Raw genomic sequence first — 24,134 nt, 5'->3', positions numbered from 1 at the left:
AAAAAATAATATTACATTAATTGTTCACTTACCCGAGTCTTCAGTAGGTATCTCTGCAATGGTTCCATTCAGTCTGGCTATAAACTGGTTCTGTATGTTTGGAAGACTTGGGAAAGTGGACACCTGGAGGAAGTCATCGGGGCTGGTTGCAATCTCTGTCAACTGTCTGGCATCTGCATTCTCTGTACCAATACCTATACAGTTGACCCGAGAGCCTTTGAGAAGCGGGCCGTATACAGATACATCAGAGGTTGATCTTCCACCAGTGAGCACCACCAAATGCTGGGAAGCCTCTGCTGAGCGCACCCCAGCAGAGGCTTGGAGCTCATTTCGGATCACATACTTTATAGCTTCAGCTAGATCGGCACCACGCCCACCCATCTGACGTAGTCTCTTGATGGCAGCAAGGACAGACTGCTTGTTGTTGTGGGAGTTTAGAGAGAATTCAGTTTTAGGTCTTTCTCCATACTGTACCACAGCCACACGAACTTGGTCAGGATTCACACTGAGCTTTTCAACCACTTTGTAGATAAAGTCACGGATGTGAGCGACACCATTTTGTCCGACACTGTCAGAGCCGTCAATGAGGAATATAATGTCCTTTCTTCCAAGATTGAGGTCTGGAACTGATAAGTAACAAAAATAATAGAATACAATTAATATTGTTGTTGTTTAACACCCTTAGTCATCTTCGTTCACTTTTAATCGGAAAATGTTACATTTTTAATTATTATGTTTTACTTAACCCCAATGATACTAAACATCATGGACGTGATTGAAAAGGCTAAATGTTCCTTTAAAACAATCACACTTGTGGTTCTCGGTCAGACGCAATAGGAAATGAAAGGGAGACAAGTTCATTTTCACTGAAACTTGGTGTGTCATGGCTCTGCTTCCTTAGTCATGTTTTTCTTGGTCCTGTAGCAGAGCCATGACAAAGTCTTTGGTTATGTGTGGAGAGAAACTTATTGTTGTCCTTTGGACAATAATATACGTTCTCTCCAGTGTCTTGTCATTGGCCCCGCTCCTCTCGTTTCCTTGTTATCTTTCCCTAAGTGTTTGATTACCCACACCTGCCCTGTGTCGTTATCCCTCGTTTGTGTTTCCCTATATATACCCTCTTGTTTCTTTGTCCTGTGCTCGTGTATTACGTTGCCGTTTGTCTGGTGAGTGCCTGTTCTGTGTTAGTCTAGTCTAGTCTAGTCTAGTCTAGTCTAGTTCATGTCATGTCATGTCATGTCATGTTATGTTTATCTTAGTCTTGTTAGGTGTATTTAGTCTTAGTCCTGTCCTGTTGGAGATTCCCCTGTTTTGTTTTGTTACCCCCACGTGGGTCTTTGTTTTGTATTTATATTTTATTAAATGTCTTGTTAACCCCTTATCCGCTGTCTGCGTCTGGGTCCTCTGTACTGTGTCCTTGTTCCCTCACCATTCATGACAGGAATACACGAGCCACAGAACCCAGCAGGCAGCATGGCCGACTCCCAGCGATCCTGCCTACCCACCGCCTTTTCGGGATCCGCCAGGGGAGCCGGGTGCATGGACTACGGGAGAATTCCTGGACGCGGCAGCAGAGTGGGTGTTCGGTGAGGAGGGCTCGGCTTCATTTTTAATCGTGGCCTCACCGAACCCCTCTCCCCTAGCGAGATGGGATGCTGGGTTCCCCCAGCTTGACAACTGTCTGGATTTTGGCTGACCGGGACAACCCTGAGTCCATGCACACCCGGGCATCCCCCCCTGCTACTGTGCCAGAGGGTCGCTCCTGGCCATCGCCACCTTGGGGGACTCAGCTCCTCCTCCGCCCCCAGTCTCCGTGGACGGCGCCACGGAGGGAGTCGTGGGACTCCCCGTCCGACTCCTCCAGCGGAGCTAGCGTGCCCCCACCGCTTCTCACCGGCCACAGTGTCTGTGGGCCGGTCAGAAGAAGAAGCCGAGGAGAGGGGAACAGTCCGGGCAGCCAGGTCCAGTCCGGTGCAGCCGGCGTCCAGTCCGGTGCAGCCGGCGTCCAGCGTGTCCAGTCGTGTCGCGTGTCAGCCGTGTCCAGTCCGGTGTCCAGCCGGCGTCAGTCCGGTGTCCAGCCGGCGTCCAGTCCGGTGCAGCCGGCGTCCAGTCCTGTGTCCAGTCTTGTGTCCAGTCCTGTGTCCAGTCTGTGTCCAGTCCTGTGTCCAGTCTGTGTCCAGGCCTGTGTCCAGTCCGTGCAGCCTTGTCAGTCCGTCAGCCTGTGTCCAGTCCGTGCAGCCGGTCCAGTCCGGTGATCCAGCCGGCGTCCAGTCCGGTGATCCAGCGGCGTCCAGTCCGGTGTCCAGCCGGCGTCCAGTCCGGTGCCAGCCGGCGTCCAGTCCGGTGATCCAGCGCGTCCAGTCCGGTGATCCAGCGCGTCCAGTCCGGTGATCCAGCCGGCGTCCAGTCCGGTGTCCAGCCGGCCTCCAGCCGGCGTCCAGCCGGTGATCCAGCCGGCCTTCCAGCCGGGTCAAGCCCTGTCCAGCCGGCCTTCCAGCCGGCGTCAAGCCCTGTCCAGCCGGCCTTCCAGCCGGCGTCAAGCCCTGTCCAGCCGGCCTTCCAGCCGGCGTCAAGCCCTGTCCAGCCGGCCTTCCAGCCGGCGTCAAGCCCTGTCCAGCCGGCCTTCCAGCCGGCGTCAAGCCCTGTCCAGCCGGCCTTCCAGCCGGCGTCAAGCCCTGTTCCAGCCGGTCCCTGGGAGACTCCCAGGGCCAAAGACTGTTGCCCCAGGACTCAGCGCCCTCGAGCGCAGCCGGGGACTGGGACTGTTCCCCCCAACCCTTTTGGTTTTCCCCCCGTGAACTCTTGTTTTGCCCCACCCCCCCTCCCATGTTTGTTGTTCTTGTTGTCCCACCCAAGCCCCTTTGTTATTTTGTCTTGTCTCCCACTTATTCTGTTCTCCATGTTTTGTCTGGTCTTGTCTTTGTCTCAGTCTTCCTTGTCCTGTCCGTCTACCCCTTGGTGAGCACCTGGAGGTGCTCATTAAAGGGGGGGCTTCTGTCATGGCTCTGCTTCCTTAGTCATGTTTTTCTTGGTCCTGTAGCAGAGCCATGACAAAGTCTTTGGTTATGTGTGGAGAGAAACTTATTGTTGTCCTTTGGACAATAATATACGTTCTCTCCAGTGTCTTGTCATTGGCCCCGCTCCTCTCGTTTCCTTGTTATCTTTCCCTAAGTGTTTGATTACCCACACCTGCCCTGTGTCGTTATCCCTCGTTTGTGTTTCCCTATATATACCCTCTTGTTTCTTTGTCCTGTGCTCGTGTATTACGTTGTCGTTTGTCTGGTGAGTGCCTGTTCTGTGTTAGTCTAGTCTAGTGTAGTCATTTGTAGTTCATGTCATGTCATGTCATGTTATGTTTATCTTAGTCTTGTTAGGTGTATTTAGTCTTAGTCCTGTCCTGTTGGAGATTCCCCTGTTTTGTTTTGTTACCCCCACGTGGGTCTTTGTTTTGTATTTATATTTTATTAAATGTCTTGTTAACCCCCTATCCGCTGTCTGCGTCTGGGTCCTCTGTACTGTGTCCTTGTTCCCTCACCATTCATGACATGGTGACTTTTGTGGCACTTGCTATTTGAACACAAAAATGTATAATATATGTGAATTGAAAAGGCTAATGTGATCTGAAAAAACTCATAACAAATGAATGGAACTAAGAAAAAATGACTGCTACTGAAACAGAACATTATGATTATTACACAGAACCACACAATGCCCTAAAAATGTGAAATATTAAAGAAAAATAAAGCATAAATATACACTGATGTCACTGAATAAAATATTTTAGGTGTTTGGTCACTTTTAAGCAGAAAGAATATAAGTGTGGCCCCTAAACAAGGAGAGAGTTCAAAATAAAATGCATTGCTAATGTTGAACATTCTTAAATATTAACAATAAATAAAAATATATAATTCTAATCTTAAAAGAATTAAAATAAAATTAGAACAAGTTACCTCCAGGTAGAGGGGGTTCAGAAATTTCTTTACTAGTCATGGTACTGACTTTACTCAAAATCTCTTGCTCCACCCTAGGTAGCTGCTGAAAGTTTCGTATCGTGTAGGCTAGTTCAGGACGGAAGGAAATTAGCTTTAGCTCCTCTGCATCCGCAGTATGTGCTCCAACTGCCAGGGGGGCAACACGACTTGACTTCAGCTGCCGGGCAGAGCTAGATACATCATCATTTGACTTTCCTCCAGTCACTAGAATGAGAAACTGTGGCACACCCTCCTCAACACGACTACCAGCAGATCTTTGATAGATGTTCTTGGAGACATAATCCAGAGCTTGTCCAGTATTAAGCTGATTTCCTCCTTTACTTCTCATTCTTTGTATTGCCTGGAGAACTTCCTCCTTTGTGGAGTGCTCATTGAGGAGAAACTCTAGCTTTGGATCATCACTGTACTGCACGACAGAGACCCTCACATTGTCCAGACCCACATCTAACTTATCCACTACTCGCTGAACCATGTCTCTTATTGCAGGGAACTCACTGCGCATCTTTGTAGTGCCATCAATGAGGAACACAACATCCCTCTTATCTCCAGGGAGTATTGTTGGAATTACAACCCCTGTTTTAAAAAGGGATGACAGTTAGAGCCGAAAGAGTAAGAGTAAGAGAATCATTCACACTACTCATCACTTAAATATCCCTTGACCTGTACACTCACAAATTGCTGTGGGAATCACTTCAAATGTGTAAACTGACAATTATGTTTTTACAATTTTATTCATCAAAACAGCAGTACATTCTATGCTGAGCTGAATTAATTAAAAACTTTATATGCATATATCTTGTAGCACATCAAGAAAAAATAGTAATAAAAGAAATAAAATACAATAAAAACAAATAAATAAAATATTAATAAGATAATTGCAAGTACCTGTTACTGTAGGGAAATAAGGACGCAGTCTGGCCAGCTCTTCACTTGATAGTTCAGTCAGTGTGGTGATGAGTGTGTCCTGAACGGTATAAAGACCAGGCAAGTCATCAACTGAGAAGGCAAATCTGGGGACATAAGCGATAATTTCCAATTCCTGAGTGTCAACCTCCCTTGTCCCTATTCCAAATGGGACAATTCCTGACTGTTTCAGAGCTGTTGCAGGTGTTCTTATATTGTCTGTTGATTTTCCTCCTGAAACCACCACAACGAATTGAGGAACCCCCTCCTGTTTTCTTCCACCACGTCCAGAAGTCAGAACATCCTGACTAACAAAGTCTATGGCTCGCCCAAGGTTGCGCTGTATCCCTCCTCTTCGCCTGAGTTCCTTGATGCCATTTAGAACACCTTCTTTGGTCTTATGAGAGTTAAGATATATGTCTGCATATGGATTATCTCCATACTGCACCACACCTACTCTGATCCTGTTCTCACCAATATTAAGATTCTCCACAACTTTGCGTAAAAACTCCTGGATAATTGCAAACTCCCTGCCAACATCATCAGAACCATCGATCACAAAGACAATGTCCTTCTTGGGTCCTTGAGAGACCGCTGAAATAAACATTAAAAAATACATGATTAAAACTTTATTTGACTGGAGAAATACCCAATTGTAAAACATATGCAAAACAAAACAACAAAACAAACACAACACAAGTAGCAACAGCAGCATTAAGTGCAAAGCTAGTAAGTCAATTTAATTTTTAAGCCTTTACATGCATACTGCACAGACAACACTTAAACTGCAAAGCAGAGAAGAAAATAGTACTTTAGTGATCAGTATTTTTGGACAACAGGATAATTGTAGTGAGTAGTGATGGGTGTTCTGTAGACACTGACTTTACCATTTGATAAACTATTAGTCGGTAAAGATATTGAAAAAACTGTACCACCAGGGTTGACACCATAAGACATGATGGAGCATAATTAAGGACACTGTAATGGCACACCAATTACAGTAGGACATAATGCACCTCGACACAAGTAGTTGCATGGTAAAAATAACAATAATAAAAACTACAGAAGAAAGAAGATATGAATAATGCTACACATTAATAAAACTGACATTTTTAAATGATTTAGAAACCTGCCCTTGAAGAACTTTCTGTGATGCTGGGATGTTGTGGTGGTCTGTGATTTTAACATATTGAGAAGTCCTATCAAGAGTGTTTTGTGTTGTTCCTGGGGTGTTACCATATCACTTAACTTTTCACTTGTTTTGTTTTGAAGTGAAAACATCCAATATAAAGGAAAGAGCACACTTACCTGTATACAAACCAAATAATCTGAAATATTATTTATGGCCATATACAAAACATAAGAACACCAAGATATGTACTTCTATAAATATGCACATAATTGTCCAATTAATAGTTGACTATTTAAAATATCAAATTACTATAACTGTGTTGCTCATTAAAGTCTCCGTGAAATCAAAAATTACTCTACTATTTTTCATGGAATATTGCAGTGTTTATTATAAAAACACAGGCCACAACCACTATTTATCTCATCCAATATTCTGATTCTCTTGAAAGTAGGTCAGAACACGGAATTAAAGACGATCACAACTTTTTTTGTGCACTAAGATACTAAACAACACACACACAAAGATAAGATCAAACGGATTAATAAAACTTATATAAAATGTCACAAGATGACAAATGAAAATGAATAGTAGAAATATTCAGTCTCATACTTACCAATAATTTTGGGAAAGATGGGTGTAGAACTCAAAGCTGCCAAATTAATGTTTTTGAAAACCTGTTCAAGGATACTGGGAAGGAAAGATATGTCTCTCACTAAGAGTAAGAATTCAGGATCATGAGAGATTTGCTGCAATTCTTTGCTATTAGAGCCCCTCAATCCAACAGTGAAGGGCAAAATTCCAAGCTCTTTCAATGAGGAAGCTGCTGTGTCAACACTGTCAAATGACCTTCCTCCACTAAGCAAAATGAGTATTTGCGTCACACCCTCCAGTTGTCGGCTGCCAGAGGAGGCAGTAAAGACATTGTCTCTGACGTACTGGAGAGCTGCCCCTGTGTTGAGGGGTCTTCCCCCTTTGTGTCTCAGACCTCTTACACTGTCAATAATGTCTTCCTTTGTCATGTAGGTATTCAAGTAGAAATGGACCACTGAATCTTGACTGTACTGCACCACAGAAACACGGTCTCTGTTTGGCTGTACGTTTAATTTCCCAACTAGTCTTTGCACAAAGTCACGCATAGCTGGGAAAGAATTCCTAGTACCATCTGAACCGTCCAGCAGAAACACTATATCCTTTCTTGGTACGGTGTAATCAGCTAGAGGAAAAAACAGCCTCATTAACCCAAATCTATTTCCATACCATTAAAACATCTTTACAAATATTACATTACTTCAACATCTCATTGGCTTTCTCTGGCTGTGCCGCTCAAGACAAATTAAGAAGATTAACTAGTAAGACAAGGCATAGCATGTTGAAAAGTTCTACCACTGCATACCGGTAACAGTTGGTGACGTTGGAGCGATGGGTATTGCAACAGTCTGTACAGAGGCCAGCAGCTGCTCTTGGACATTTGGAAGCTCGCTGAAGTCTGACACAGATATAGCGTAATTGGGATCATATGAAATTCTCTGCAATTCTCTGCTGTCAGAGCCCCTCGATCCTATTCCAAAGGTCTGGACTCCGATTTCTTTCAGAGAGGAAGCTGCTGTGTCAACATTGTCAAATGACCTTCCTCCACTAAGCAAAATGAGTATTTGCCGCACACCCTCCAATCGTCTGCTGCCAGAGGAGGCAGTAAAGACATTGTCTCTGACGTACTGGAGAGCTGCCCCCATGTTGAGGGGTCTTCCCCCTTTGTGTCTCAGACCTCTTACACTGTCAATAATATCTTCCTTTGTCATGTATGTGTTAAGATGGAAATTGACCTCTGCGTCCCTGCTGTATTGGACAACAGAAACACGATCTCTGTTATCAGCTACGTCCAATCTCTCCACCATTCTGTGAACAAACTCTTTCATTGCTGGGAACCCATTCCTAGTGCCATCAGATCCATCCAGCAGGAAGACAACATCTCTCCTTGGTCTACGACCCTCAACTGATAAATAAACATGTGAGTGAGATGAGGTACATTGTAAGCAAACAGCTCAATGCACTCAACATTATGTTTTATAAATGGTGATGTTGCTGTACTCATTATTTCTTCTTGATATACCTTAATATTGATATCTATCATTTTTTATGTCACATGAAAGAGAAATCAAAATACAAAAGCATGAACCTTTGAACCAATTCATTGGAACCACGGGAACATTTAGACAAAACTTAATACGACTATAACATCTAAGAGGCAATACAGCAAGCCAGTTAGAATTACTTTTTACCCCGAACTGTGGTAGTTGTAGGCGTACCCTCTTCAAGTACTCTGTTAATGTAAGTGAAAAGCTGCCGTTGGACTCCGGGAAGCTCAACAAAGTCACTCACTGAGAGTGCGTAGCTTGGGTCATGCGAGATACTCTGCATTTCTCTGCTGTCAGAACTCCTCGACCCTATGCCAAAGATCAACACCCCAAGCTCCTTCAGGGATGAGGCTGGGGACTCAACATTATCAAATGATATTCCACCACTCAGCAAAATCAGTAACTGAGGCACACCCTCTACACGTCTACTTCCAGAAGAGGCAGTGAAGACATTTTCCTTCACAAACTGCAAGGCTGCGCCAGTGTTGAGGGGTCTCCCGCCTTTGTGCCTCAGACCCTTGACAGCATCAAGAATGTCGTCCTTTGTCGTGTATGTGTTAAGATAGAAATGGGCCTCTGGATCTCTGCTGAACTGGACCACTGACACACGGCCTCTCCTGTCAGACACATTCAATCTCTCCACCATCCTTTCGACAAACTCAAGCATCGAAGGGAAAGAAGTCCTAGTGGCATCTGAACCATCCAGCAGGAACACTACATCCTTCCGAGCCATCCTACGCTCAGCTATGGGTATTGAAATAGAAAACAAAGTCGTGAGAACACGTTGCCCTGACATTCTCTAAAGACGTATCTTACTGTAGTCAGCAACTGCACACAGGATATTAATTTCCCACGCTTTCCACTCTTCATTTCTAACAGTCTTTGACAGAAGTTCATAACGTTGGCGTGTGAGGCAAATTTTCCAAGACTCTGCCAACATGCATTTGGTCAGAGTTCAAAATTGTGCATATGTCTATAACATACATTGAGTGTGCTCTATCTACAGATGTGTTAGAATCGACCTTACCCGTAACAGTAGGTGTCATTTGCATCCCTTGCACAGGCACACTGTTGAGCGAGTCGATAAACTGCTGCTGAACACTTGGAAGGTCAGGGAATTCAAGGATGGACTGTACATAAGCTGTATCACTGGCAATTCTCTGTACCTCTCTGCTCGAATTTCTGGTACCTATGCCAAATATCAAAATCCCACTCTCTTTCAAAGCAGTGGCAGGCGTATCTATGTTATCGCTTGAACGTCCTCCACTGAGCAGGATAAGGACCTGGGGAACACCCTCTTGCCTTCTGCTTCCAGCAGAGGCAGCGAAGACATTTCCCCTCACATACTGGAGAGCCGCCCCAGTGTTGAGGGGTCTCCCTCCTCTGTGCCCCAGAGTCCTGATTGTGTCAAGAATCTCCCCTTTTGTTGCGTAAGTATTCAGATAGAAATGGGCCTCGGGGTCACGACTGTACTGCACCACAGAAACACGGTCTCTTTTTGCCTCTATGTTTAAATTCTCCACTACTCTTTGCACAAACTCACGCATTGCTGGGAAAGAATTCCTAGTGCCATCCGAACCGTCCAGCAGAAAAACTATGTCTTTTCTGAGTGTGGGGAAATCTGCTAGGGAAAAACAAGCACAGCTTCAATAACGCAAAGTAATTTTGACAACGTTCAAACATCTTTAGAATAAGACATTACTCTTTGACTGTCTTAGCTGTCGCTGATCGGCCCACTGCTCACAAATACTCAGCAGATTCAAATATAAACAGAAAGGAAACAGGATGTGAGATATCTCGTGTAAATGTTTGCCATGCACATACCCGTAACAGTTGGTGACGTTGGAGCGATGGGTATTGCAACAGTCTCTACAGAGTCCAGTAGCTGCTCTTGGACATTTGGAAGCTCACTGAAGTCGGACAGAGACATAGCATAACTGGGGTCGAATGAAATTCTTTGCAATTCACTGCTATCAGAGCCCCTCGATCCTATTCCGAAGGTAAAGACTCCAATTTCTTTAAGAGAGGAAGCTGCTGTGTCAACATTGTCAAATGACCTTCCTCCACTAAGCAAAATGAGTATTTGCGGCACACCCTCCAGTCGCCTGCTGCCAGAGGAGGCAGTAAAGACATTGTCTCTGACGTACTGGAGAGCTGCCCCTGTATTGAGGGGTCTTCCCCCTTTGTGTCTCAGTCCTCTTACACTGTCAATAATGTCTTCCTTTGTCGTGTAGGTATTCAAGTAGAAATGGACCTCTGAATCTCGACTGTACTGCACCACAGAAACACGGTCTCTGTTTGGCTGTACGTTTAATTTCCCAACTAGTCTTTGCACAAAGTCACGCATAGCTGGGAAAGAATTCCTAGTACCATCTGAACCGTCCAGCAGAAACACTAGATCCTTTCTTGGTACGGTGTAATCAGCTAGAGGAAAAAAACAGCCTCATTAACCCCAATCTCTTTCCATAACATTAAAACATCTTTACAAATATAACATTACTTCAACATCTCATTGGCTTTCTCTGGCTGTGCCGCTCAAGACAAATTAAGAAGATTAACTAGTAAGACAAGGCATAGCATGTTGAAAAGTTCTACCACTGCATACCGGTAACAGTTGGTGACGTTGGAGCGATGGGTATTGCAACAGTCTGTACAGAGGCCAGCAGCTGCTCTTGGACATTTGGAAGCTCGCTGAAGTCAGACACAGATATAGCGTAATTGGGATCATATGAAATTCTCTGCAATTCTCTGCTGTCAGAGCCCCTCGATCCTATTCCAAAGGTCTGGACTCCGATTTCTTTCAGAGAGGAAGCTGCTGTGTCAACATTGTCAAATGACCTTCCTCCACTAAGCAAAATGAGTATTTGCCGCACACCCTCCAATCGTCTGCTGCCAGAGGAGGCAGTAAAGACATTGTCTTTGACGTACTGGAGAGCTGCCCCCGTGTTGAGGGGTCTTCCCCCTTTGTGTCTCAGACCTCTTACACTGTCAATAATGTCTTTCTTTGTCATGTATGTGTTAAGATGGAAATTGACCTCTGCGTCCCTGCTGTATTGGACAACAGAAACACGATCTCTGTTATCAGCTACGTCCAATCTCTCCACCATTCTGTGAACAAACTCTTTCATTGCTGGGAACCCATTCCTAGTGCCATCAGATCCATCCAGCAGGAAGACAACATCTCTCCTTGGTCTACGACCCTCAACTGACAAATAAACATGTGAGTGAGATGAGGGACATTGTAAGCAAACAGCTCAATGCACTCAACATTATGTTTTCTAAATGGTGATGTTGCTGTACTCATTATTTCTGTTTGATACACCTTAATATTGATATCTATCATTTTTTATGTCACATGAAAGAGAAATCAAAATACAAAAGCATGAACCTTTGAACCAATTCATTGGAACCACGGGAACATTTAGACAAAACTTAATACGACCATAACATCTAAGAGGCAATACAGCAAGCCAGTTAGAATTACTTCTTACCCCGAACTGTGGTAGTTGTAGGCGTACCCTCTTCAAGTACTCTGTTAATGTTAGTGAAAAGCTGCCGTTGGACTCCGGGAAGCTCAGCAAAGTCACTCACTGAGAGTGCGTAGCTTGGGTCATGCGAGATACTCTGCATTTCTCTGCTGTCAGAACTCCTCGACCCTATGCCAAAGATCAACACCCCAAGCTCCTTCAGGGATGAGGCTGGGGACTCAACATTATCAAATGACCTTCCACCACTCAGCAAAATCAGTAACTGAGGCACACCCTCTACACGTCTACTTCCAGAAGAGGCAGTGAAGACATTTTCCTTCACAAACTGCAAGGCTGCGCCAGTGTTGAGGGGTCTCCCGCCTTTGTGCCTCAGACCCTTGACAGCATCAAGAATGTCGTCCTTTGTCGTGTATGTGTTAAGATAGAAATGGGCCTCTGGATCTCTGCTGAACTGGACCACTGACACACGGCCTCTCCTGTCAGACACATTCAATCTCTCCACCATCCTTTCGACAAACTCAAGCATCGAAGGGAAAGAAGTCCTAGTGGCATCTGAACCATCCAGCAGGAACACTACATCCTTCCGAGCCATCCTACGCTCAGCTATGGGTATTGAAATAGAAAACAAAGTCGTGAGAACACGTTGCCCTGACATTCTCTAAAGACGTATCTTGCTGTAGTCAGCAACTGCACACAGGGTATTAATTTCCCACCCTTTCCACTCTTCATTTCTAACAGTCTTTGACAGAAGTTCATAACCTTGGCGTGTGAGGCAAATTTTCCAAGACTCTGCCAACATGCATTTGGTCAGAGTTCAAAATTGTGCATATGTCTATAACATACATTGAGTGTGCTCTATCTACAGATGTGTGAGAATCGACCTTACCCGTAACAGTAGGTGTCATTTGCATCCCTTGCACAGGCACACTGTTGAGCGAGTCGATAAACTGCTGCTGAACACTTGGAAGGTCAGGGAATTCAAGGATGGACTGTACATAAGCTGTATCACTGGCAATTCTCTGTACCTCTCTGCTCGAATTTCTGGTACCTATGCCAAATATCAAAATCCCACTCTCTTTCAAAGCAGTGGCAGGCGTATCTATGTTATCGCTTGAACGTCCTCCACTGAGCAGGATAAGGACCTGGGGAACACCCTCTTGCCTTCTGCTTCCAGCAGAGGCAGCGAAGACATTTCCCCTCACATACTGGAGAGCCGCCCCAGTGTTGAGGGGTCTCCCTCCTCTGTGCCCCAGAGTCCTGATTGTGTCAAGAATCTCCCCTTTTGTTGCGTAAGTATTCAGATAGAAATGGGCCTCGGGGTCACGACTGTACTGCACCACAGAAACACGGTCTCTTTTTGCCTCTATGTTTAAATTCTCCACTACTCTTTGCACAAACTCACGCATTGCTGGGAAAGAATTCCTAGTGCCATCCGAACCGTCCAGCAGAAAAACTATGTCTTTTCTGAGTGTGGGGAAATCTGCTAGGGAAAAACAAGCACAGCTTCAATAACGCAAAGTAATTTTGACAACGTTCAAACATCTTTAGAATAAGACATTACTCTTTGACTGTCTTAGCTGTCGCTGATCGGCCCACTGCTCACAAATACTCAGCAGATTCAAATATAAACAGAAAGGAAACAGGATGTGAGATATCTCGTGTAAATGTTTGCCATGCACATACCCGTAACAGTTGGTGACGTTGGAGCGATGGGTATTGCAACAGTCTCTACAGAGTCCAGTAGCTGCTCTTGGACATTTGGAAGCTCACTGAAGTCGGACAGAGACATAGCATAACTGGGGTCGAATGAAATTCTTTGCAATTCACTGCTATCAGAGCCCCTCGATCCTATTCCGAAGGTAAAGACTCCAATTTCTTTAAGAGAGGAAGCTGCTGTGTCAACATTGTCAAATGACCTTCCTCCACTAAGCAAAATGAGTATTTGCGGCACACCCTCCAGTCGCCTGCTGCCAGAGGAGGCAGTAAAGACATTGTCTCTGACGTACTGGAGAGCTGCCCCTGTATTGAGGGGTCTTCCCCCTTTGTGTCTCAGTCCTCTTACACTGTCAATAATGTCTTCCTTTGTCGTGTAGGTATTCAAGTAGAAATGGACCTCTGAATCTCGACTGTACTGCACCACAGAAACACGGTCTCTGTTTGGCTGTACGTTTAATTTCCCAACTAGTCTTTGCACAAAGTCACGCATAGCTGGGAAAGAATTCCTAGTACCATCTGAACCGTCCAGCAGAAACACTAGATCCTTTCTTGGTACGGTGTAATCAGCTAGAGGAAAAAAACAGCCTCATTAACCCCAATCTCTTTCCATAACATTAAAACATCTTTACAAATATAACATTACTTCAACATCTCATTGGCTTTCTCTGGCTGTGCCGCTCAAGACAAATTAAGAAGATTAACTAGTAAGACAAGGCATAGCATGTTGAAAAGTTCTACCACTGCATACCGGTAACAGTTGGTGACGTTGGAGCGATGGGTATTGCAACAGTCTGTACAGAGGCCAGCAGCTGCTCTTGGACATTTGGAAGCTCGCTGAAGTCAGACACAGATATAGCGTAATTGGGATCATATGAAATTCTCTGCAATTCTCTGCTGTCAGAGCCCCTCGATCCTATTCCAAAGGTCTGGACTCCGATTTCTTTCAGAGAGGAAGCTGCTGTGTCAACATTGTCAAATGACCTTCCTCCACTAAGCAAAATGAGTATTTGCCGCACACCCTCCAATCGTCTGCTGCCAGAGGAGGCAGTAAAGACATTGTCTTTGACGTACTGGAGAGCTGCCCCCGTGTTGAGGGGTCTTCCCCCTTTGTGTCTCAGACCTCTTACACTGTCAATAATGTCTTTCTTTGTCATGTATGTGTTAAGATGGAAATTGACCTCTGCGTCCCTGCTGTATTGGACAACAGAAACACGATCTCTGTTATCAGCTACGTCCAATCTCTCCACCATTCTGTGAACAAACTCTTTCATTGCTGGGAACCCATTCCTAGTGCCATCAGATCCATCCAGCAGGAAGACAACATCTCTCCTTGGTCTACGACCCTCAACTGACAAATAAACATGTGAGTGAGATGAGGGACATTGTAAGCAAACAGCTCAATGCACTCAACATTATGTTTTCTAAATGGTGATGTTGCTGTACTCATTATTTCTGTTTGATATACCTTAATATTGATATCTATCATTTTTTATGTCACATGAAATAGAAATCAAAATACAAAAGCATGAACCTTTGAACCAATTCATTGGAACCACGGGAACATTTAGACAAAACTTAATACGACCATAACATCTAAGAGGCAATACAGCAAGCCAGTTAGAATTACTTCTTACCCCGAACTGTGGTAGTTGTATGCGTACCCTCTTCAAGTACTTTGTTAATGTTAGTGAAAAGCTGCCGTTGGACTCCGGGAAGCTCAGCAAAGTCACTCACTGAGAGTGCGTAGCTTGGGTCATGCGAGATACTCTGCATTTCTCTGCTGTCAGAACTCCTCGACCCTATGCCAAAGATCAACACCCCAAGCTCCTTCAGGGATGAGGCTGGGGACTCAACATTATCAAATGACCTTCCACCACTCAGCAAAATCAGTAACTGAGGCACACCCTCTACACGTCTACTTCCAGAAGAGGCAGTGAAGACATTTTCCTTCACAAACTGCAAGGCTGCGCCAGTGTTGAGGGGTCTCCCGCCTTTGTGCCTCAGACCCTTGACAGCATCAAGAATGTCGTCCTTTGTCGTGTATGTGTTAAGATAGAAATGGGCCTCTGGATCTCTGCTGAACTGAACCACTGACACACGGTCTCTCCTGTCAGACACATTCAATCTCTCCACCATCCTTTCGACAAACTCAAGCATCGAAGGGAAAGAAGTCCTAGTGGCATCTGAACCATCCAGCAGGAACACTACATCCTTCCGAGCCATCCTACGCTCAGCTATGGGTATTGAAATAGAAAACAAAGTCGTGAGAACACGTTGCCCTGACATTCTCTAAAGACGTATCTTGCTGTAGTCAGCAACTGCACACAGGGTATTAATTTCCCACCCTTTCCACTCTTCATTTCTAACAGTCTTTGACAGAAGTTCATAACCTTGGCGTGTGAGGCAAATTTTCCAAGACTCTGCCAACATGCATTTGGTCAGAGTTCAAAATTGTGCATATGTCTATAACATACATTGAGTGTGCTCTATCTACAGATGTGTGAGAATCGACCTTACCCATAACAGTAGGTGTCATTTGCATCCCTTGCACAGGCACACTGTTGAGTGAGTCGATAAACTGCTGCTGAACACTTGGAAGGTCAGGGAATTCAAGGATGGACTGTACATAAGCTGTATCACTGGCAATTCTCTGTACCTCTCTGCTCGAATTTCTGGTACCTATGCCAAATATCAAAATCCCACTCTCTTTCAAAGCAGTGGCAGGCGTATCTATGTTATCTCTTGAACGTCCTCCACTGAGCAGGATAAGGACCTGGGGAACACCCTCTTGCCTTCTGCTTCCAGCAGAGGCAGCGAAGACATTTCCCCTCACATACTGGAGAGCCGCCCCAGTGTTGAGGGGTCTCCCTCCTCTGTGCCCCAGAGTCCTGATTGTGTCAAGAATCTCCCCTTTTGTTGCGTAAGTATTCAGATAGAAATGGGCCTCGGGGTCACGACTGTACTGCACCACAGAAACACGGTCTCTTTTTGCCTCTATGTTTAAATTCTCCACTACTCTTTGCACAAATTCACGCATTGCTGGGAAAGAATTCCTAGTGCCATCCGAACCGTCCAGCAGAAAAACTATGTCTTTTCTGAGTGTGGGGAAATCTGCTAGGGAAAAACAAGCACAGCTTCAATAACGCAAAGTAATTTTGACAACGTTCAAACATCTTTAGAATAAGACATTACTCTTTGACTGTCTTAGCTGTCGCTGATCGGCCCACTGCTCACAAATACTCAGCAGATTCAAATATAAACAGAAAGGAAACAGGATGTGAGATATCTCGTGTAAATGTTTGCCATGCACATACCCGTAACAGTTGGTGACGTTGGAGCGATGGGTATTGCAACAGTCTCTACAGAGTCCAGTAGCTGCTCTTGTACATTTGGAAGCTCACTGAAGTCGGACAGAGACATAGCATAACTGGGGTCGAATGAAATTCTTTGCAATTCACTGCTATCAGAGCCCCTCGATCCTATTCCGAAGGTAAAGACTCCAATTTCTTTAAGAGAGGAAGCTGCTGTGTCAACATTGTCAAATGACCTTCCTCCACTAAGCAAAATGAGTATTTGCGGCACACCCTCCAGTCGCCTGCTGCCAGAGGAGGCAGTAAAGTCATTGTCTCTGACTTACTGGAGAGCTGCCCCTGTGTTGAGGGGTCTTCCCCCTTTGTGTCTCAGTCCTCTTACACTGTCAATAATGTCTTCCTTTGTCGTGTAGGTATTCAAGTAGAAATGGACCTCTGAATCTCGACTGTACTGCACCACAGAAACACGGTCTCTGTTTGGCTGTACGTTTAATTTCCCAACTAGTCTTTGCACAAAGTCACGCATAGCTGGGAAAGAATTCCTAGTACCATCTGAACCGTCCAGCAGAAACACTAGATCCTTTCTTGGTACGGTGTAATCAGCTAGAGGAAAAAACAGCCTCATTAACCCCTATCTATTTCCATAACATTAAAACATCTTTACAAATATAACATTACTTCAACATCTCATTGGCTTTCTCTGGCTGTGCCGCTCAAGACAAATTAAGAAGATTAACTAGTAAGACAAGGCATAGCATTTGAAAAGTTCTACCACGGCATACCGGTAACAGTTGGTGACGTTGGTGCGATGGGCATTGCAACAGTCTGTACAGAGGCCAGCAGCTGCTCTTGGACATTTGGAAGCTCGCTGAAGTTGGACACAGATATAGCGTAATTGGGATCATATGAAATTCTCTGCAATTCTCTGCTATCAGAGCCCCTCGATCCTATTCCGAAGGTAAAGACTCCAATTTCTTTCAGAGAGGAAGCTGCTGTGTCAACATTGTCAAATGACCTTCCTCCACTAAGCAAAATGAGTATTTGCCGCACACCCTCCAATCGTCTGCTGCCAGAGGAGGCAGTAAAGACATTGTCGCTGACGTACTGGAGAGCTGCCCCCGTGTTGAGGGGTTTTCCCCCTTTGTGTCTCAGACCTTTTACACTGTCAAAAATGTCTTCCTTTGTTGTGTATGTGTTGAGATGGAAATTAACCTCTGCAGCCCTGCTGTATTGGACCACAGAAACACGATCTTTATTCTCAGCTACCTCCAATCTCTCCACCATTCTTTGAACAAACTCCTTCATTGCTGGGAACCCATTCTTAGTGCCATCAGATCCATCCAGCAGGAAAACAACATCTCTCTGTGTCTTATCAGCTAAGAAACAATTATTGATTAGAAAAATTGGGTAGAACTTTATATTACTTTTCATTTAATGCTTTTAAAAACAGATTACAAATAAGATCTTTGTCCATGAAAACGTCTCGGTTACGAATGTAACTTCCGTTCCCTGATGGAGGGAACAGGACCTTGTGTTGAGAAACAGACTGGGGGTTGATCTTGAGAACCTATCATCTCCGAGAAGAATTTTAAAACGCCAATGGGCTTGGCGAATGGCACACGCATGCCAGTCCCCGCCCCGTGCATACTGTATAAAAGGGAGATGGCGGCGGCCATTCACTCATCTTTTGTGCTGAGGAACTGGCGAGGAATCTCCCGTTTGCTGGAGCGGGTCGGCGAAGCGTTGTGGCATGAAGACATAACATCTAGTTCCCTCCATCAGGGAATGGAGGTTACAGTCGTAACTGAGACGTTCCCATTCAGTCGGTCTCTCTCCTCGTTGAAGAGTGTGTTACGGAGGCCACATCCTACCACAACGGGAGGTAACATGTGGAGACACCAACATGGTCTCACCAGTGGGGAGAACAACATGCGAGAATTTGTGTCAGCCTGAATGGGGGAACAGAACCCAGGTGGGGTAAACCACTGGAGGGAAGGTCACAGGTTCACCGACAGGGCAACCAGGAGTGAGGAATTCAACATGCAGGACGACCCTGCAGGGGAGTCACTACATATGGGGCAACAGTCCTAGTATAGGGTTCCACCTGAGCAGGGGCGACTCTACCAGTACTGGACTTGGTTCCAACAGACTGCTCTGCCCGGTCTGTTACCATAATGCCAATTGCTTAGTGATGGATGGAATGCCTATACTTCGCCCTAAGGGGGGAAGTAGGGAGGCTAAGATAGTGCACTAGACTCGCCTGGAGAGGGGAGAAGGCGCTTTCGCAGGCGTACGCCCAAACCAGATGCCGGCCTTATACGCCGGCAGCGTGTAAGACACGGGCTGACACTGGTTCCACGCGGAGGTTGCAAAACCTTGCGAAGGTACTGGGCGTAGCCCAACCCGCAGCATTACATATGTCTGCCAGAGAGGCGCCCTGAGCCAGTGCCCACGAGGAGGCCATACTCCGAGTGGAGTGGGCTCTCACTACAAGCGGGCACGGGTGATCTTGGGACTGGTATGCCAAAGCAATGGCATCCACAATCCAGTGCGACAATCTCTGTTTGTAGACAGCCCTCCCCTGGTGCTGTCCCCCATAACAGACAAAGAGCTGCTCAGAGCTTCTAAAGCTCTGCGTGCCGTCCAAGTAGAGGCGCAGTGCGCGTACTGGACACAACACGTTGGAGGTTGGGTCTTCCTCCCCAGAGGGGAGTGCCTGCAGGCTCACCACCTGGTCCCGGAAGGGAGTGGTGGGAACCTTGGGCAAGTAACCGGGCCGGGATAACGTGAGAACTACCGGGCCCGAATTCTAGGCACCCATGGGACACAGAGAATGCCTGGAGGTCCCCCACCCTCTTGATAGAAGCGAGCGCCATCAAGAGTGCCGTCTTCATCATCGGATGAGGAAGACTGGCGTCTCTGAGGAGCTCGAAAGGGGCCATACCAAGGCCCTGTAAGACCACATAAGGTCCCAAGAGCGTACACGGAGCGCGGTCGAGGTGGAATAACCCTTCTCGTGCCCCTAAGGAACCTGGTGACCAGGTCATTTTGGCCGAGAGACTTACCCTCCACGATATCGTGGTGAGCGGCAAAAGTGGCTACATATACTTTCAACGTGGATGGGGAGAGGTTATCCTCGAGTCTCTCTTGTAGGAAGGCAAACGCTGACCCGATCAGGCAATTCCGTGGGTTCTCCTCACCACAGATGCCTCTCTTGGACCACGAGTGTGGATATCGACTGACCCAAGGCACGCTCCGTGGCCTTCGTTGCCCGAAGCGTGAGGTCAGTGGCCGTGCGTAACTCGCTCATGCGAGTTGGGTCGGCTTTCCCATCATCCAGGTCTTTCAGGGCTTTAGCCTGAACCATCTCCCTTTTATACCCGTATGCACGGGGCGGGGACTGGCATGAGTGTGCCATTCGCCAAGCCCATTGGTGTTTTAAAATTCCTCTCGGAGATGATAGGTTCTCAAGATCAAACCCCAGTCTGTCTCTCAACACAACGTCAAGAGACCGACTGAAGGGGAACAGGTTAATGATGCCTTCCAAAATATAAAATGTTTTTTTTTTACTTTTATACTTACCCATCAAAGGTTTTTTGTTTTTAGTATGATCTAGTTTTATTGCTTCCAGTAACTGTGGCTGGAGTTTTGGTAATTCACTGAATTCAGCAAATGACAGCACATGATTTTCAGATGATGTTCTATGTAGCTCATCAGAGTATGCATCCTTTCCTCCTATTCCTAGTATTAGCACACCGTTTTCTTTAAGAGACGAGGCGGACTCAGAAATGTTGTCCCTTGACCTTCCATTAGTCAACAGAATTAATATTTGAGGGATGCGTTCTTTGTGCCTACTTCCTGATGAACTTGTAAAGATATTTTCCTTTACATATCGAAGGGCAGATCCTGTGTTAAGGGGCCTCCCACCTTTATGGCTTAATACCTTAACAGCATTCAATACATCATCCTTTCTTATGAATGAGTTTAGGTAAAAATTTGCCAAAGCTACATTGCTGTACTGAATTACTGATATTCTGTCCGCATCAATTCCCACATTGAGAGTTGTTATAATATTGTACAGAAAATCACGTATTTCTTGAAATCCTCTTCTTGTACTGTCAGAACCATCCACAAGAAATGCAATATCCCTTTTAATGCCTGTGCATGGAATTACAACAGTTTATGATAAGAGGCAACAATTTATAACTATATGTGTTTTGAATTACTTAGAGAAACAATATATAGCATTAAGTATTGATCTTAGTGATGTCTTAGCAGAAAATGTTTTTGTGGCACAACTGGTAGATCATTGCCACAAAACAGATATAACTAAAAAAAATACCTCTGAATCTATAAGTCATTTCGAATAAAATGTCTGATATCAAATGTTAAATTATCAATACACTGTTTTTTTCCATGAATGTCTTTCATGTAACCATGTATTTACTTTAATTCTTACCATCGGCTTCCATGTCTACTATGTGTCTCACTTTTGTAAGCTTTGTCAGTAGACTTTGGTGCACATTTTTTAAGTCCGAAAAATCAGGTACAGCAAAAGCATATTCTCTCCTTGAAGAAATGGCCTCCATTTCAACAGGATCTGTCAGCTTTGACCCAATAGCAAAAATGGCTACCCCAAGACTCTTGAGTGTGTTAGCAGGCCTACGAGGAGAGTCTCTTGATCTGCCACCAGCAACAAGCACAAGATTTTGACTAATACCATCTTTTCCTCTGGAGGAAAAAACATTGTCTCTAACAAACTGTAGAGCCTGGCCAATATATTGTGGCCTTCCTCCTTTTGGTTTGAGTTTATGTATAGCATCTGTCACTTCAGTAGTGGATGAATATGTACTGAGATTAAAGTTGACTGCTGCAGTATTACTGAACTGCACAACAGCAATTTGATCTTTTCCTTTACCAACATCAAACGTCTCTGCCAAACTGGCCACAAAATCTCGTATAGCTGTGAATCTGTGACTAGCATCATCAGATCCATCAATAAGGAACACAATATTTCTTTCTGCATTCGAAGTCTGGACTAAAATAAATGAAAGAACAGAGGAACATAAGCAAGAACATCTGCATCAAAGAAATATAGTATTTAAACAAAATCTGCTATAATTGATTGACAACTGATGCCAAGGATAACGTTCCAAGATTACTCCATAGATTTGGTGTGAACATGGGGTGGGTGGTTGGTTGGGGGGTTGTAACAGTAATTATAAGGTACTATCTGACCGTTTTGTCAAAATAGAGTTTTCACATATTATTCCGTGAAAATGTATTTACTTTATGTGATGTTTTTTCTTTACGTTGTATACATTTTGGGACTTTTTTGGAAAAAAGAAGAAGGTTTTGTGTGTGACCATCATAAACTACCTATATAGACGGTTTCATCTTAACAACATAAACAAACGTTACTGCGCATGCGCACTTTTGTGACCCCAATTTAACTTCCGGTACACACTCACAAACAATAGAGTGCCTGTAGATTATTTCTGATAACAATCAAAAGAAACCTAGAAGAACCGTTACTTGACTAAACTTGTCTCTCCAATATTTTGAATTTAGGCTCCGATACCAACCGCTAGATGTCAAAGTACCATACGGTTTGTTTAAATGAGACAAACTACAGGACCCATTCAACAAATTGTTCATTTAATAAAATGAACATACAACAAAATTCAACAAATCATTTATTTAATAGAATTACTATACAGTAAAACAATTATACAAATTAATGTTAACATGAAAATATAAATAGTTCTATTATTACACATTAGCCAAACACAAAACGGAAGTTAACTGGGGGGTCAGGTGCACACGCGTCCGATGAAACGGTCTATACTAAAAAGTGTTATCAGTGATAACCACATACAGTATGATGCCAGGTTCAGGCATTCGATTTTGCTGAATTTCATAGAACAATTAAATACCAGACTCATTTTTTAAATGGTAGCGTACCCTAACATAGCAAATAGAATAATGATATTAAGTAGCAAAACACATATCAGTTATAAAGACTTACCCTGATTTGTTGGAGGCTGCTCAGGAATTTCATAACCACTTGTCAAAACAGAAGAAACTCTTTGGAAAATGCCGTTCATGGAGGTAAAGTCATTAACAAAGAAAGCATAAGCTGGTGTAGAAGCCATTGTCTGTAACTCAAGTGTGTCAGCATTTCTTGTGCCAGTTGTAAAGACTTTAATGTTGCTTTCTCTTAAATCCTGCGAAATGGTTCTCACGTCATCATTGGATCTACCACCACTAAACAGGTACAGAATTGAAGCTACACCCTCATGACTTCTGCCTCCAGATGAAGGTGTAAATATATTTTCTTTAATAAATCGCAAAGCAGCTCCGGTATTTAGTGGTCTTCCACTTTTGTGCCTCATGGAACGTATTGAATTAAGGACCTCCTTTTTAGTTGAGTACGAGCTGAGATAAAAATTTGCTGTGGAATCTCGACTGTACTGGACAACAGCCACCCTATCAAAATCTTCATCCACATTTAAACTCTCAACCACTTTTTGCATAAAATTGCGAATAGCCTCAAAACCATTTCTAGAATCATCAGATCCATCAATAAGAAATGCAACATCCCTTTTGACAGATTCTGTAACAGAAAGCCATGTCAACATATACCACTATAAAATATTTTTCTGAGTACATTCAAAGCACATCCACACGTTAAAAGGACAGTTCACCCTAAGATTCTGTTATCATTTGCTCACCCTATTGTCATTTCAAACCTGTATGGCTTTCTTTCTGCTGCAGAACACAAAAGAACATATTGTAAAGAATGTTGGTAACCAAACAGGGGCAGTACCCATTCACTTGCATTGGTTTTGTGTCTATACAAAAGAAAGTGAAGGGGAACCGCAAGGATTAACGTGTGCCGGAATGTTGTGCCGAAAACACACTCCCCGCCAGATTCTGCACCCCCTTCAATAACACGCTGTCCGATTGGCTAATTCTAACCCCTCCCCACACCCAATCCTAATCCCCGGCACCTCATTTGGCAGATCCCGCTCCTCAAGCGCTAATGGAAAACGTTCGTGCTGACCTCTTGCCATGCATGTTTTAATAAAAAAGCACGTATAATAATTATAATGGCAATAACTGTTTTATAATTGATAATAAACAGGCTGTCAAGTTTGAGATGCTTGAATATTGTGTGTGCGCGTAAAGTGCCAGTGCAATAGCTTGAGCTGTTACTTATAAAGGCAGAAACAATTTAAAAAACTCTGTGATGATATGGACAAACAGATATGACTATGAGTACGTCATTGGATACTACAAAGTTAGCTACTTTTAGTCGTGTACACACTTGCACTAAAAATTTAGCATTGTGCTTTTGCAAAATAAAGAATTACTTACAGGATGCGCTCTGTCATTTCATTTCCTTTAACTCATTTGTGGAGCGCTGCGCCTCACAAACTGAACCAAACTCAGCA

At 44.4% G+C, this 24,134-nt stretch overlaps 1 protein-coding gene across 1 annotated transcript in view; it reads right to left on the bottom strand.

The window, feature by feature from the left end:
* Nucleotides 1–24,134, bottom strand: part of col6a3 (collagen, type VI, alpha 3) — a 53,392-nt gene that overhangs the window by 16,146 nt on the left and 13,112 nt on the right. Inside the window, 20 exon segments of the mRNA XM_057335483.1 lie at nucleotides 33–626; nucleotides 3,951–4,565; nucleotides 4,878–5,489; nucleotides 6,641–7,240; nucleotides 7,421–8,020; nucleotides 8,334–8,906; nucleotides 9,190–9,786; nucleotides 9,987–10,586; nucleotides 10,768–11,367; nucleotides 11,654–12,253; nucleotides 12,537–13,133; nucleotides 13,334–13,933; nucleotides 14,115–14,714; nucleotides 15,001–15,600; nucleotides 15,884–16,480; nucleotides 16,681–17,280; nucleotides 17,460–18,053; nucleotides 20,260–20,835; nucleotides 21,137–21,715; nucleotides 22,706–23,293. Of these exon segments, the coding sequence (XP_057191466.1) occupies nucleotides 33–626; nucleotides 3,951–4,565; nucleotides 4,878–5,489; nucleotides 6,641–7,240; nucleotides 7,421–8,020; nucleotides 8,334–8,906; nucleotides 9,190–9,786; nucleotides 9,987–10,586; nucleotides 10,768–11,367; nucleotides 11,654–12,253; nucleotides 12,537–13,133; nucleotides 13,334–13,933; nucleotides 14,115–14,714; nucleotides 15,001–15,600; nucleotides 15,884–16,480; nucleotides 16,681–17,280; nucleotides 17,460–18,053; nucleotides 20,260–20,835; nucleotides 21,137–21,715; nucleotides 22,706–23,293 (11,922 nt within the window).

This window comes from Triplophysa rosa, linkage group LG6, assembly GCF_024868665.1.
Source record: "Triplophysa rosa linkage group LG6, Trosa_1v2, whole genome shotgun sequence".
NCBI lineage: Eukaryota > Metazoa > Chordata > Actinopteri > Cypriniformes > Nemacheilidae > Triplophysa > Triplophysa rosa.
The sequence above is the reverse complement of the archived record's forward strand: the minus strand, read 5'-3'. Positions and strand labels throughout refer to the sequence as shown.